Source organism: Corvus hawaiiensis, chromosome 7, assembly GCF_020740725.1.
Source record: "Corvus hawaiiensis isolate bCorHaw1 chromosome 7, bCorHaw1.pri.cur, whole genome shotgun sequence".
NCBI lineage: Eukaryota > Metazoa > Chordata > Aves > Passeriformes > Corvidae > Corvus > Corvus hawaiiensis.
The window spans coordinates 35,354,585-35,371,145 of record NC_063219.1 but is presented as its reverse complement, the minus strand read 5'-3'; the positions used below and the strand labels follow the sequence as shown (position 1 = coordinate 35,371,145).

Genomic DNA, 16,561 nt, shown 5'->3' with positions numbered 1-16,561 from the left:
ATCTTTCCATTCCCATTGCCCATTTTCCAGCTTTAAGAACAAAATGTGGTGCATTAAAGTTCTCTTCCCTTGTAACAATACTTAAAATGAAAGACACTTTGTTTCAGGTCTCGTTAGCTTCATTTCTCATTTTCCTTGGAATAACCTTGCTTAGCTTCATATCCTTCATAAGAGACAAAACTCTGCCAGTGAAGTGAGCCAAAGTACAACATATTTCTCTGTATTCACTTCCCACACACAAGGGAAGATATTTTTCATTTTGGTATGTGAGGTGCCTTTCTTTTTCCCAGAGTCATGAAGAGCCTCTGGCACACATTTCTTGCTCTGCTCCTGTCACAGAGCTTCTCCTTTGAGTGTCAGTGGTCATCCTGTCCCTTCAGTGACCATTTTGTCCCTTCAGTGACCTTCCTCCTCCTCTCTTGAGTTTGCCATACACAATTACCCCTTATTAGAGGGTTACAAATAGAAGTGTCAGGTACCTGCCTTAGATCTTAGGTTTAAGGGGCCAAACCTTCCAGGATCCATGTACAATAAAATTTTTAGATTCATAATGATCAACATTTAAAAAAAAAACATGCCTTCAACAAATAGCCTGTTTCAGGAGGTGTAGTCCTTTCCACATTCATCCTCTTTCTTCCACAGAAGCACATTGCATACTGAAATGAGTCAAGAAATCTTTATCTAATTTGCTGCTTTGTCTGCAGAGCTCATGTTACTCATTAAATATTAATTTTTTTGCTTAAATGTTTGTCATTTTGCTGACAAATCCACATACAACTCTTTTCTACAAGGAAGAAACACTTAATCTCTGCCTTATCTGACACCTGTTAAGGCTTACTGACCATCCACAAGGCAAATTTGTAGAGAGGGATGGGTGAGGTCTTGAGTAATAACTGCATTTGTACTTCATCCATCCCTCGCCTTCAAAAATATGTACTTAAGAATGTGCATGCTCAGAAGTTGAATATGATTATGTTAAAGCCATTCCCTTGCAGACTTTATACAGCTGCTCATTAGTGCTGTATTGCTAATGTGATACCTACTGCTATCCTGCAGTGTTTTCCTCAGCCAAATTACTTGCTGGATTAATAAAATGGGATGGGGAAAGAAGTAACCTGTGCTGTGCTCATAACCACAGAGGATGTAATATTTGAACTGTATTTTTTTCCTCGTGTTTCACTCTTGCAGCGCAGTGTGAGCCACCATGTGAGCATGGAGGAACCTGTCTGCCTCAAAACACTTGCTCTTGTGCTTATGGATTTGTAGGGCCTCGATGTGAAACCAGTACGTATGAACTCACCCACACTTTCTTCATTACATGAGTCAATTAGCAGAAAATTACAAGATTTAAAAAAAAAAAAGACAAAAAAAGCCTTTTTCTTTTTTTCCTTGTATTTCCCCTTAAAATGCTTATTGAACACAAAGGATAACACATTGAAGTAATACAGTAGCTATTTCAGAGCACATATCTACCAGCAGCATAGTTGTATTATGTAGAAATATGCACATCTAAATCAACATTCTCTACGTAAAATTGCTTCTGGAAAAACAAACAAAAAAAGAAGAAAAAAGAGTGCATGTTATTTATAGTAATATTTATGAAATTTAAGATTGTAAGTGAATGTAATAATGCTAATTTTGAGAACACAAAATACCAGCCATACCTATTAGGAATCATGTTACTCTGCAATACAAGTTAAAAAAGAGGTTCAATACAGACAATATCTGAAAATCAGCCTTCAAACCCTTCTATATCAGCAAAACACGTGCACTTCCATCATCACAGTCCTTTCTGCTTATTTAAATACCGGGTTGCCCTTGAGAGGAATGTACTTTTATCTATGAAGCCGAGTAGCTGGAATACTTAAAAACCAAAGAATTTTAAGTGTATGGCTTCTAATAGAGAAAGCAAACCAAAGGGACAGATTCCACCCTCAGTTTACCTCCTGGACTAATACTCTAAGTTATTTGCTGTAATAGGGCAATTTTAGGATCTGCACTGGTGTAAGTGATAAGAGATTTTGATCTTTTGTGTGTTTTCCAGTGGTGTGCAACAGGCACTGTCACAACGGGGGGGTCTGTGTGTCACCAGATGAGTGCCAGTGCAGGCATGGGTGGAGCAGCCCCTCTTGTGAGACAGGTGAGTGGTTGGCAATGACTGATCCCACCCTGTGCTGACCAAAGTCCCTGTGGTTCCCCCACAATTCTCAGACTGGGAATTCTGCTTAAAGAATTAAAGCATAAGAACAGGAGACCAAGGACAGGGCAAAACCTGCACAGGCCTTGAGTTTATGTAACTATTCATAAGTTTAGGTGTTTATGTAAGTATTCCTAAGCTTAGACGTTTACCTAAATCTCAGGGTTATATAGAGGGAACCCACAAACAAAGCCTTCTTGCTGCTTTTTAAACTTCTGTGATTCTGGAGTTAATTCTTAGCATGCACTGCTGCCAGAATTCACACTGCTCCTCCTGCCTGCATCTCTCACTTTCAGAGCACCTACAAAAAGCACCCACAGGAGTGTGAGAGCTCAGGGAAAAGCCACCTCCACCCATCAGTACAAAATGACAAGGTGTGGACTGGAACTAGGTACCTATTTCTAGTCTGGGCTCAAAGTTTTACACAGACACAGCTCAGACCTCTCAGGATCAAAGTCCTAAAAGCTGGGAGAGATATTTTCCTCCAAAGGCACAGACACTACAGCACTCACCTGGGACAAGCCATGCAAAATAGTGAAATATTAAAAGACGAGGACTACCTTAATCAGTGGCAGACCTCAAGGCTCCAGAGGCAGTCTGCCTCTGCCACGGTGAATATTAAATGTCTGAGACACCTTCAGCCTACCTTACCTTTCCTGGAAGGTGAGAGATGTCATTTTAATCTCTCTCTCTCCTGGAGATTGCTCTTCCTGTAAGTGTTAAACTGACAGACCTACTGAGGACACATGAATTACCCCAGCTATGATCCACAGGAAATTACTGGGATTGTCACTGCTATTCTGGTTCCCACTAGCTCTGCTTTTTCTTCTCAAGGAGTTCTGAAATTTTATTTTGGCATGGCTTTAAACAGGATCATTCCAAGAGAAGGCAGCAAGCAACAGGAGCAGTAACTTCCAGACCAAAATAACAGCAGCAGGATTTTTTTGTCTGCTGACAGCTTTGGTGAAAGGCTGCCAGACTCACCTCTCTGGCACTGTTTTGTGTGCATTGCACAGAATATTTTGTGGACACTGCCAGGGTTTCCCACCTCAAGTGTTATGATAGCAGTCTCGGGAAGAATGCAGGTATAAACATTTTAAAAAAGGGACTTTACCACCAGAAATGCAAACACTGACAGAGTGACAAGAATATGGACATCTATGAACTAGCCAGGACAGTGAGGTGACTAAACCAAATTCCCCTTGAGCAATGAATGAAATCCATTTTGACTTCATAAGTGACTACTCCTTAGTCAGAAAAGCCTCTCATCCAGACTACAATTTCACTATTTTTTTCTCTTTCCAAATTGACATTTTATTTCTTCTTTAGTTCATCTGAAACATTTTAGTGACCCTTAATTTATTTAAGCTTAAATGCATTTAATTTATTTAATGGGCTACTCTGTAAGATACTGAAAGACAAAGGGAAGGAAAAAGGCTAGTTTAAAGTGTCACTCTGCTTTACAACAAAAACTTCATCAGATTCCTTATTCTTCACACACTGACTTCCCATCTAAATCAATTTGCAATTCTAATAGGTTTTTTTAACAGTCTTGTACTTGCCACATAGAAATATGCAAGACAGCTTTAAATTCCTAATGCCTGCTGTATCATCCAGAGTAATAACAGATACATAAAGAGGCAAAGGGAGCTCAGCCAGTGGCTTTGTTGGTGATGAATGAGCCAATGTGTTGTGGGAACTGGCATTTAAATGAGGCAGAACAAACAGGTTTTTTGGTGCACACCTATTCAGGTCCATGGAAATGCCACAATGCTCTGCTGAATGCGGACAAAGCAGCAAACAATTAATATCTCATCTCCAGGTTACCCAGGGTGTATTTTATTTGACTACATTTACTACCTTGGGATTGTGCTGGGTGAGAATACTGGAATGGAAATAAATGAACTGTGTGAATCAAAGGAATACATCTGAAATAAATTAAATTATTATGTGAAATTATAGTCTATTTCATCCCCCAAGCTATGCTAAAACACCACTGAAATACTCCCACTGTGTCGACCATGAGTAAATACTGCAGCACAACTGACCAGCAAGGGTTACATGAAACTTTTCACAGTATCACTAGAAATATTAATTCTAATGACATGTGCAGCAGTAAAAGAGTGCCTACTCTAAAAAGTTCAGTGTTATCAGATTCATAAAGTTATCTCGTATTCCCATCCAGCTGTGTGCAATCCTGTGTGCCTGAATGGAGGAATCTGTGTACGCCCAAATATGTGCTCGTGTCCTTCTGGTTTCTACGGGCTGCAGTGCCAGAGAGGTAAGAAAGTTCTATTTGTCATCTTGATAAAGGACCCAGGCTCAAAACATAAATACCACCTATAATATTACCTGCCCCCACATGAAACATATCCAGAGACTCTCCTTGTCATAACTCTGTGTGCTTCTTTGCTGCTATACTCTGTCATAAATCCACATTTTATTGTCCCTGACAGTATTGGGAAGGAGTAAGCACTTATTTGTGATGCCATTAATGGTAACTAAATAATTGCTCTAAAACTACCTGAGTCATCGATATCATTAATTAGCAACTATTCAATTAAATGTTAAAGCATGGCTGTACTTTGTTCATTTTGTACACTCTGTGGTGTGTACTGTTCTGTGTTTCAGAGCCAGGTGATAATTTACCTTCAAATGGAGCTCATAATATCACCTATGTGACCACACTAAAGTGTTGTGGATGGGAGACTTCTGTAGGACTTGAGAAGATCCCTGCTTAAAAATCTGATCAAATATTGCTCTGATTGAGCAGGACCTGACTTTTAATCCCTGTCCTAGGCTGAGTGCTCTAGACTGAGGCTAACAGTATCCTGGGCTTCTTCCTCACTCTGTGCTGCAGAAGCCAAATTAATGCATCCTTTAATGACCCAGAATCTCAGGCAGAACATACAAGAAAGAGAACTTAGGGCCCAAGTAGCTGGAAGACCCCTGTGCTCGCTTTTCTTTTTTTGAGTACAGCTCTAGTAACTCCTCCTGAATCTGGGAATATAAATGCACCCTTATTACCAAAACTACTTTGTTGTTAAAAGTTCTTTGCTTTTACTCTCTCTCTCTTTTGTTTCCCTGGAGCTCCTAGATGAATGTGGTCCTGATGCAAACTTTTGCAAGTGAATGATTGACCCACAAAAATCTAATTGCAAATGGAGCTTGCTGGAAACTCTTTGTTTTTATGGGGTTGGGGGTGAAGGAGAGAGTGAAAATGATACCGATTGTGACTTGATGATCTTGCTCTTGAGTTGAACACAGGGTGATTTTCAACATCTATGTGATTTGAAATTTTTGCCTTTAAGTGTTATGGTTTAAACAGAGCTAAAACTTGAAAATAAGTATTGGCTTTTGTGGGATCTGGGACTGACATGAGGATACAGTGGATGGATGCTGAAGAACAGCAAAGCCCTTCCTCTGCTTCTTTGAGAAAGGGGGAAGAAACAGCACCAAGGTCAAGTTAGAAACAGCACCAAGGTCAAATATAGGTCAAACACTGACCTATATTTCAAGGGCAGAAGCCCTTGAGGAAGCTCTTTGACAGAGACTTAAAAACCTGAGACCCTTGGGAATATTCTGACCACTTAACTGCAAGTATCTAAGAGACCCTTGGGTGCTAGGAATCATGTCCCACGTTCCTTCCACAAACAACACAGAACCGGAGCTTCCATCCAGGTATCTGCCCAAATCACCCTTTAGGGAGACACCTTCCCTACCCCAGCTAAAAAAACACCTCTGTGAGCTGCTCTCCCAACCCAGGCACCTCAAAGGGAGCCTGTGTTTTGGTCCCCATGTGATTTTGGTGCACAGAACTTTTGCTTTCCTTTCCCCAGCTGTTTGCATTCCCCCCTGTAAGAACGGTGGGCGCTGTGTCCGGACCAACGTCTGCTCCTGTGCCGAGGGCTACACTGGGAGAAGGTGCCAGAAAAGTGAGTTACACATTTCCCTTTGTTTTCCAACAGTTCTCCAACTCCTAAACAGCTTTTCTCCTTTTTGTGCACATTCCACAGAATATTTAGCCTGTACTTATGCTATATTTCTATCAGAGCCTGTATAACATTATGTTATACCCAAAACCAACTTGTTAATTAGAATAGCATTAAGTCAAGTCAAAGTTGGCAGGAGAACATTTTTCTGGAATCCTCTCTAAATATTTCATGCGTTCAAAGGGAGTAACATTCCTAGTTGGAGATGAATTAATTATTTTGCACGAAAGATTTTTGGGGGGAAAAATTAAAGCCAAAGGCCAAGAAGTTGACTAAGACCCTCAAAAATATTAGAACATCATAGTCCCAGCTTAATTAAGGTAATTGGTTAATAGCACTTCATCCTTGAATTTGTTCTTGTCACTGAAAACTCCCCTTTCACGTTACCATCAGTATTAATATTTGATTCTTCTATTCTTCTGGGGAAATAGGTTATTTTGGCACTTTTGCAGACTCAATTGCTCAACAATATCTGTCAGCCAGAGAGTTTAGGATATGTATGTGAAAACTTCTTTTTTTATTATTTCTTAATCAGTTTGAAATTGGCAAGAGGGGAGCTGTGAAAACAACCATTCTTGGCAGGAAGAATCTGTACATTTCCAGAGCATTTTATGTTTCTCACACACAGAGGAAAAAAAAGCCAGTAAAAAATTCCCTGCAGCAACAAAAGCCCTCTCATTCCCCACACTGCAGCTCTCCCCTCCTTCAGCAGGGAGAGTCGTGATGCACAGTGCACAATCAAATAGTCTGTTCTGGCAGGAATGTGCTGGAGGGAGAAAAAAGGAGCAAAAAACCTTATGTTTGGCATCTTGTTTTTGAGGTTAGAGAACATTAGAAAAGTGCTGTTTCCAGCTTTAAACACCCTGCCACATCTCCAGGCAGATCAAAGGGAAGCGCGCTGATGATGATTGCAGTCTAGCAAAGCACTCCCTGGAATCCTCCAAACTCCACCAACTCACAGCAGGTTTCTTTCCACTTTCCAAAAGTTTCTGAGGTTTTGTTGTTCATCTTTTGCAGAAATGTTTTTTGAGATGATGAAAATATTTTTGTTCTGTCTGATCCAAGCCTCCATTCTACTTCAATACCTGCTATTTAGTCTGGTTTATTTAGCCTAGTGTTGTAAAAACTTAAATAAAGGGCCTGTGAATGTGATGAAAGAAGAGAAACATGATTAAGGAGAAGGAAAATACTACATTTTGCTGACTCTTACCAGTCATTGACTGCTAATTGGTGAAAAATGTGGAGTACTGTTTCTTTTTTCTTGCCTAAAATCAACAGCACATGAGACAAGTATCAAGATCCATTGAAAGAAGGAGTTTATTCACAATCTTTTATAACAAGCAGTTTCTCTTAGAGCTGTACATCTTCTTGTTATTGTTATATAAAATAACTTCTTTCTCCTCTGGCAGAGGTTCCAGATTTTGCAGCTCCTCTGGAGCAGAGGACTGCAGGGCACAGCAGAAGTCAGTCTCAGCTGACGTCTGCAAACTTTCCTCTACATACAATATGGAGAAAACCAGTGCTCCCAGCAGTGGGAGGCTGCTCTCTGTCCTACAGACCTCTCAGCGTTCAAGTGCAGAACACATCTCACCCCTTTTTTTAAGCATGACTTCATATCATTTTCCATTGGGCATAGACTAGATCGGGGGATCAGCTGACGTGTGGCATACATTGAGAGGCTAAAAGGATAAACACAGGCACGTGTTCCTAACTCACTTACACACAGACAAATGAAAAAGTGGAGAATAAATCCCCAGAGTGGAGAAATTCCACTACCCAACCCCTTTTTTCTTTAATAAGACATATTAAAACTACCATAACGTCCATTTGAAATTCCAAAAAGAGCTGATATATCAGGCAGCTCATTCTGCAGTGTCACTAGCAGTAAACATGTCTGTATTTATACACTTATCAAGTTATTTTGATAATCCTGGGCCCACCTGGGGTAGCTGACTGTGCAGAGATGAGACAGCCCCATGGGCTGTGTGCCTGAGAGCTGAGAAATCCAGTAGGAAAGGGTACGGCAAGAAGGAATCAGGAAAAAACAGTAGATTTCTACTGTACAGAGACATTTATTCTGGATTTGAGCATCTTTTCTGTTGGGCTTTAAGGACTCCATGTAAGGTAGCTGAGCCCTGAGTTGCACAGGACATTTTGGCTTGTGCAGAGTTGTAATATACACACAGAAAGTGAGGAAAAGAAATACACACATCGGGATAGCAAAGCTGTGATCAGATATAGAAGTTTACTGGAAGTTTAACACTGCATCATCTCCTATTTCCAAATCACCAGGAAAATGTCAGAGAGACTGCTTAAGGTGAACCTGTGGCCCAAATCACAGCTCAGCAGTTGCTGCCAGGTGACCCCTGGAGAAAAATAAATCCTTTTGAAGGGTTTTATCATTATTTTAATTGTTCTTTGCACTCTGAATAGGAAATTGCAGTCTCCTTATGTACTTTTATACTTCCAGTACAGTTTAAAACACCTCTGATAGCAAATCAGCTTTACTATGTACTTACACTGAGTCTATAATCTTAGAAATTTGGGGTGGATTTATTACCTGCCTAATAAAACCTATCAAGATGGAGTGAGTAAACTTAATACTAAGGCAGAAAAATTGGCAGTTTATTCAATGTTGTCATTGTTTGAGATGTTGATATTGTTTCCACTGCTTTTAGACATTACTCTTTCCTTCTTAATACCTCAGCTGCATGGACAGAGAATGAAAAGCTTCTGTTTAATTTTGGCAGCTTCAGATTCTCAGTTGAAGGCGATAATTAAAACTAAAAGCCACGCAACCCATCAAAGACAGGTTATTTTTTAACTGAACCCAAACAGGCTATTGGTTTCTTTTCAATACATAGAAACATGGCTTAGGATTTTCACTTTCATCCCTGTACTGTCTGGAACTTCTAATACTGTCTGCATGCCAGCCAAAAACAGGCAGGGTAGAGTGGTGGCACCACATCTTTTCTATTCAGGCTCGCTCTCCTTTGTTTCCTGAGTGTGTGGAAAGGCATTCAGCCTGAAAGTTTGTGTTTTGTATCTAAATAAACATCACTCCAAAACCCCAAAATGTGTAAATCAGAGAGGTCTGATTGGCTGCCAGCTGCAGTAAGTGCCTGGTGATTATACAAGGCAGACACCCACACCCCGGGCACGCGTGCTGACAGGGAAATGTGTGGTTGTGCCTCAGCAATCTACAGCCTCGTAGCCTCAGTTGAGGAGGATTGTTTCCAGTATAATCAGTCTTGTTGAGAGGGAAGAGGCAAATGCTGGCAGCACCTCAAAATAAAATATATTTCTGGATCAACTTTGCATGTAACAAACACAATTGGGCGCTAGCACTAAAGAAAAACTGTTTGTGCCGTGGTTTGAATTCCCTTTTGAAAAACACAGCTTTAACAATCCTGGGATGTCACTGCTTTTCACAAGGCTTTAAAGCAGGGTTCTGACTGATTTCTCCTGCATCCTTACAAAAATTATAAACAAAGACAACACAGTAGGTTTCCTTTATTTACTATGTGTATTTTCATAGGACCGCTCTACAAACAGTCTTTAAAAATGAAAGCCCATAAAAGCTGAGTTTTCTTATGAAAGGTTGGAATGAAGGGAAGGGGACAAGAAGAGAGATTCATGGGACCACACATTTATCCTTTTCTCTGCTGTCTCCTTCTTGTGAGTGCATCTCTGAGCGAAAAAAGGCGAGCCACAGCTCCCTCTGGAGTTCATCAGCAAGCAGAGGTCATGGGAGAACAGTGCTGACCATCCTCCTCTCTTTCCCAGCACACCAGGCACACCTGGAGCCTGACCTCAGCCCCTCTTTGGGCACTACCCCGTGGCCAAGAAACACAGCCAGAGACCTGGGGTTTGCTCACCATTTAGAAGTGAGAACGTGTTTCTGTGTGCATCTGTTTCCTTGTGTCAGGCTCAATCCTGACGACTTCGTATCACATAAATCATCACACTGACACTGGGACTTTGCAGATTGGATCTCAAAGTTAGGAGATAACTATTTCTCCATTTCAGTAATTCCTGCAGCCAGGATTTATAGCCAATTCACAGTGTGCAATATAACTCACAGTCATTCCTCCAGCTCTGCTTGCTCCTCTTCCCTCCTCCTTTCTTTTCCCTTCCTGGCAGCATGAGGACTTTCCTTGCATGAGAGCTAGAGGCAAACTAATTGGAAATGTGAACACTGGGCTTCAAAGGCAGCTTTTTGCTAAGCAATGTCATATTGTGAAAGTCACTGACTTCCCACATTCCAGCCTTCCCATGTAATGTTTCTGTACATTGCTGCCTCGCCAGCTGCATAAGCAGGAAGTTTTACTGCTCAACAAATCAGACTCCCACCGAGTTGTCATCTTGACACTGTGTGATATATTCTCTGGAATGTCTTCACTGAATAGCCAGATTGACTTAAGCTATCTAAAATCAGCCAGTTTGCAAGCCAGAGGCCCAGCAAACCCTCCCACACAAACAAGTAGGGAACAAACAACATATCTCATCCAAATGGATGGAGGAATCATTTAATCAGACTTGCTTTTCATATGGCAAGGATGCACTTAAAAGCAACAAGTGTTTGTCTAAGATTCCTGGATGGAAAATATCCTTGAACAGTGGGTGTTTGGAAGTAAACAAACAGCTGCTTATAGCAAAGAGACCTGTAACTTCCTGTTCAAAGCATTATCTATGCAATAAAATTAAAAAGATTTGCAGGCTGGCCTGCTGCCTGGTTGGCATCCGGTCTGGAGACACAGGAAAAGGAAACACTGGTCTCAGTCCTTACTTGATTTTCCAGTCTATGCAACAGAATTGGTTCATATTAGATGTCATCTTCCATCCCTAGGCAGGAAATACAATAGAAGATGAGCAAAAAAAAAAAAATCAGGCTACTGCTGTCTTTTCCATTCAGCTGGACAAGACATGATCCATGCATCTTACGTGAGGGAACAGGGAGAGCTGTGGCTTCCAAGAGGAAGGGATAGAGCCCAACAGGAGACAGCGACTCAAGGCACAACCTGGTTTTTGGTCTGCTCTCAGAGCAGTGCTCCTCTCTGCTCTCTCTTAGTAAGGATTTGTGACAAAACCATTAGTTGGTCTTTCTTAAAAGCTAATTTTTTTTCATATATATGTAGCTGATGCATTTATTTTAATAGGGGATTTGAGCACATGCATCTGTCTACATTTATTTTCCAGGAAGGCAACAAGGATACATCTGGGTAAGAACTGAATATATTTCCTAAATAAGCCCAAAAGCCTTATTAAATTTTTTATTCATTCCATGAGCAGAACATTCCCAGACTGCAGGACGAATTTTACAAGAGTAAAAAATCTAAATTTTGATAGAATATTTCTTTGCTTGTATCTGAAAGGCACCGAAGAAATGTGCCAGATCTGCTGCTGTATGTAAAAGCATGCCTAAAGCAAAAGGAAAGGAGTTCCTGAATTACTGCATCTCTCTGCAGTGGGCTTCTGTGTGAGGATAAGTGCTTTTTGCGCACTAATTGATTTAAGAAACATTTTGGGGATCTATTTTTGACCCAAATATTTTGTAAATCACTCTTTAAAAGGAGCAATGGATCTACCACTTGAAAAGCGCAGAGGACAGACGGTCATGAAGATTAATGCTGTCTGTTTATCCACAAAAAGACTCTGGCAAGACAATCCTCTCCAGCACTGATTTCCATGTAAGCTCAAGCTTGCTTTTGGAGGCAGATAATAGCAGGGTGATGAACAGATTAGTGCAGTGCCAGTGAAGGCAGCAGTCCTATTCCAAACTTCCTGACTGGGTCCTTACTTTTTGACTGGGTTATCAGCCAGACCACTGTGGCCTGTGGCTGCTGTCCTTCTCTTGAGACTTGAATCTGCCTTTCCCTTTGCACAGATGAAAATGAACCAAATTGCACCAAGCACTGGCAGTGGCTTATCCCACACAGGGCAAGGAGAACGTGCCCAAATGGCCTAAACTGCAGGTCATCCTCAGGCACAGAGTTGCAAAAACAGTCAGCAAAGGAGAAACGGTGTGTATGAGTTCTCTTTCACTTCTCATTCAGGCATGACAAGAAAGCAACTCAACAGAACTATTTATACACAGGCTGGAATAGTTCACTGACCTAATAAAACTCAGAGCATTCTTCAGTGAAGAGAAAATGCTACCAAACTCAAGCCCCTAACAAGTTGGGGAATATGAGCTGTGCTGAGAGTATACTTTGCAATTCCCTACATTAATTTTACACTAACAGTTGCAAAGATGAGAATAAAGTAGAGCTATAGTCTCTTTCAAATTAACAGTGTTGCAATCAGACTAAAACCAGTCCATAAATGAGAAAAAGGATTTACTAATGATCTCAAAATCCCATGGTTCCTAGCAGAATATTCCCCAAACATCCAAATGTACACCTACACATGCTTATTTTGTTTATGGTGGTTTCATTCTGAAAGATGCTGAAGTATTTCACAGGAACATGATACCATTGCATGTCCAGAGTTTCATCTGACAACAAACAATAGGAAAAATGAAGATCATGAGATCAAGAGGGAGAGACATTTCTGTCCAAGGACAGTGGGGAGCCCCCTGCCTGTATTGCAGGGATGATCCCCCATCGGTTTCCTGAGGTTTAGGAGTTTTGCCCACCACTTGCTACCAGGGAATGTTTTGGAGATACAGGTGGAGAGATCAGGATCCTCCTTAGCTAATAAAAAATGTTATCAGCTGCTGAGAGTGACGTGACAGCAAACAGCAATGCAGTGCTTTACACACTGACTCTAGGAGTGCAGTCTAGCAGCTCAGTAGTTTTTCCATACAGTAGTAATTATTTTTCTCATTTTTACTGAGCTAATAACTAAATTAGATTTATTTCCTGCTTTAATATCTCTAAAAGGCCCCATAAGTATATCAGAGTACACATCAGAATGAAGATCCAGACATAATTAGACAAAGCACTGTCGTTGCACTGCTATCTATATGGTTTACAATTTTTCTGACCATTTTTTCTTCTGAAATGTGTGCTAGGTCATGCAAAGTAACTCTTATTACTAGAGCTCTGTGGTAAAGTGAATATATTAGAAATGCAAACTGTCACCACAACCATCACAATTACATTTACAGCTCCCTCTGTGTCTTGTAGTAATTTGTTCTCCCGGACTGCATCCCTCAGAGGTTTCTACCAGATTATTTTTTTACTATTCAGAAAGGTAATTTATTGAAGAAGTGCTTTGCATCTCAGTCAGACGTACATGAAGCAAGAAATAGGGATGAGCAAACCTCAAAATGATTGGTAGTTTGATATGGATAAGGATCCAAATTTTAGAACATTGCACAAAATTTGCAATTTTGTTACATGAGAAATATTCTTTCTCCCTAAAATTTAATCTGTGGCTATAATTACTGACATTCAGCGGATCACACATCCGAGGTTACTCAGACAGAGCTTGCAGAGAAAGTTATTTCTTTATTTACAAACCCACATCAACGCAGATGAGGAATTTCAGATAAAATCAAGCTGTGGAACAGCATATGTGCCTAAAACTCAACGTGGGCAAAACTATTTCCTCAGTGCCCTTGGAAGCAGAAGAAAGGGGACTAGAAATTGCCAGTGTCCCGAATCCATAACGTGTTTTTCAGAGCTATGTGCATTTGGGACCTTCAGAGCAGCAGATATATTGGTACATCCATCTCGCTAATGATCTGTTGAGCATCAGTTATACCCTCTAAAGGGGTGAATGACATTTTTTTACCTCCACTAATTTCTGCCAGTAGAATCCAAACAATGGTGCCCTTTGTTAGAAAAATCTTTTTTTGGCCAGAACACACCCATCTGGGGAATTTTTTTTTAATTTTTATTTTTTAAAGGATTGAAGATCATTCAGCAAGATCAAATCTTTATTTGGAGCCTAGAAGCATCCAAGCAATTGTTTCCTTTCTGCAGCCAGGATAATGTTTCATCTGAGCAGTGCTGCTTGGGTGCACAACGCACCCAGAGAGATGGGGAACCTTCTTCCAGTCGATCAATTGAGCTGTGCTATTTTGTGAAACTGCTGGTCTGACCTTCCAGTTCACGTCCTGGGAAAAGGATCAGCAACATCCCCACACTTTAAGGCTGCAGTATCGTGATTGTGTCATTCCTGGCACAGAGCTTCTCCACATCCTCCTTGTTTTATCAATAGGTGATTTATTTTACCTACAAACACTGCAAAGGGCTAGAAGTGCCAGCTTTACCACAAAATCCACTTCTTTAACATTAACTGGTCTCATTTTTGTCCGCAGCTCAGCTTCTGTAAGCTGTAGTTTCCTGACAAGACCAGTCAGTGATATTTTTAAATCTGTCCCGTGCTCCGTGTCCGTACTGTGTTGTATCTCCCCAGCTACAGCTCTCTGCTTTTGAGAGTGTCACACCAAATCAAGGTAACCACTAAGCAGCAAGGAGGAAACAAACATTAAAACAACATGCACCCATAGAAAAACCAAAGCTGAGACTGATCAAGCTCCCTGCTCCTCAGAAGAGCAATAGAACAAGTTGAATTATGCGCTGGACCCACAGAGAAGTCATCAGTTCAAAACCAGCACCAGCCAGAAATAAAAACAATGCCTGTGAATCACCCAGAAATGTCAGCACAGGGATGGGGACTTAAGGGATAAGTTGAAGTATGTATCTACCAGTAGGTGTTCTTTTGGCTGCATTTCTGTGCTCTTTGTCAGCAAGATACAGCCTGATGCATTGCCTTAGCTGGCCCACACAGATGTTACTGCTTGAGGCTATTTTCTCTCTTCCATCCAAAGGCAGGATGCACCGAGAAGCAGGTCAATTTACTCAGCTTCTACAGGGCAAATAAAAAAATAAAAAAATAAAAAGAAAGAAAAAGAGAAGCTGTCTTGAAAACTGCATCTTCTAATCAGCACTGCAGCTTGATGCACTGTCTCCTCATCAGAGCCATGGCTCAGGATATGGGATGACAGGTAATTTTTGATTCAGAAAGAAATAGTCTGTGCAGTCTCATGGCCAGGAATGTTTCAGTTCCTGAAGCATTGCAGGGGATTGCTCTCTGCTAAGATTTTAGGACCCTGGTTTAATATTCCCTCTCTTTTGACTTTATGAGGCTGGTGATGAAGATTGTCTTATTTCAACAAAATTAAAAGCTTTTCACTACTTATTATTATCTCCTTCTAGTGAGAAAAGGGGTAATGAAGTCCTTGTGTCTAAAGGTGGCTCAGATTAAACTGGAAAACTTTTTGTCTGATAATCCACAGGGGCAGTGGAGATCTGGAGGACATGTCTGGCTTTTTCTCAGCACTGTCTCTGGTCAGCAGATACAGCTGGTTAATAGTGTGACTCTTTGATAGAGTCAATCCTAGTATCTGCAGTGCAGCAAAGCATGTCCAGTGCTTCACTTTGCCCCCAGCCCCTTCTGGCTTTGCCTAACAGGGATATTTTTCTTAATACTGTGTACATTGTAGTAGGAATGTTACTGTAGATCAATGGGCACAAAGGCAGGCAGCAGAAGTCACTGAAATTAAGGACGTCTATCGCTGGTGCTACTTACAGCAGGAGGACAAGCTTCACATCACACACATTTCAGGTGTTGGGTGGTTTCAGTAATCTCCAGAAATATTTATTTTGCAGGCAAATTCCTCTCTTTGGCTGACAAAGCAGAAGGTCTGACTGCCTTAAAGATTTTAGGGCTGAAGCGTTCAGTGTGGAGCTTCATGGAGGTTGATAAAAAGAGTTGGAAGAAGCACTTCACTGGGTCAAGTGAGCCTAGAGGGGATAAGCTATGAAAAGGGTCACAGGAAATTTTAAGTGATTGTAAGGTCGAAACACATTAAAGCCATCAAAGAGAAAGAGCTGCTGCATGAAACAGAAAACTCAGCAAGTTGAGAATGCCTTTCAGCGCCTGGGAGAACTGTGCACGTTTTGTGTGATGTTCTGTGCAACACCTGTGTTTTATCTTAGCACCTGCAGCTGCTTGTTACCTTATCAAAATCACCCCTCATCTGAAATGCAACACATAACCACGCTTCTTCAACCTGCTTTATCATCTTCAGCATAGGCTTACCTTATCTAACCCACCAGCTCAGGGAAACAAGATCATGGAGGTGGTTCCTAGCTGTAAATGGTGGCCTTACAGAATTGTGGAGCATTACAGACTCGAGTAGCACCCTTGCATATGAAATTCTGTGCTTTGGTTCTTGCTGAAGAGCATGGAAATGTCGACATTAGCAGCAAGGGAATGATTAAGGCTTTAGTGATACTCACTGACTGCCAGCAAGCTTGCACCCAGGACCTGTGGATAGTAGGGGACTCCCTCTACTCCCAGTGTTATATCCTACCTAACTGAGCTAAGGGAAGACACAAATGTGGTTATATCCATG

General features: G+C 41.0%; 1 protein-coding gene across 1 annotated transcript in view; it reads left to right on the top strand.

The window, feature by feature from the left end:
• LOC125328887 (von Willebrand factor D and EGF domain-containing protein-like) overlaps nucleotides 1-16,561 on the top strand; it is a 170,413-nt gene that overhangs the window by 135,730 nt on the left and 18,122 nt on the right. Inside the window, exons 22-25 of the mRNA XM_048310082.1 lie at nucleotides 1,189-1,284; nucleotides 2,045-2,140; nucleotides 4,383-4,478; nucleotides 6,037-6,132. Of these exons, the coding sequence (XP_048166039.1) occupies nucleotides 1,189-1,284; nucleotides 2,045-2,140; nucleotides 4,383-4,478; nucleotides 6,037-6,132 (384 nt within the window). The remainder of the gene's footprint in view (nucleotides 1-1,188; nucleotides 1,285-2,044; nucleotides 2,141-4,382; nucleotides 4,479-6,036; nucleotides 6,133-16,561) is intronic.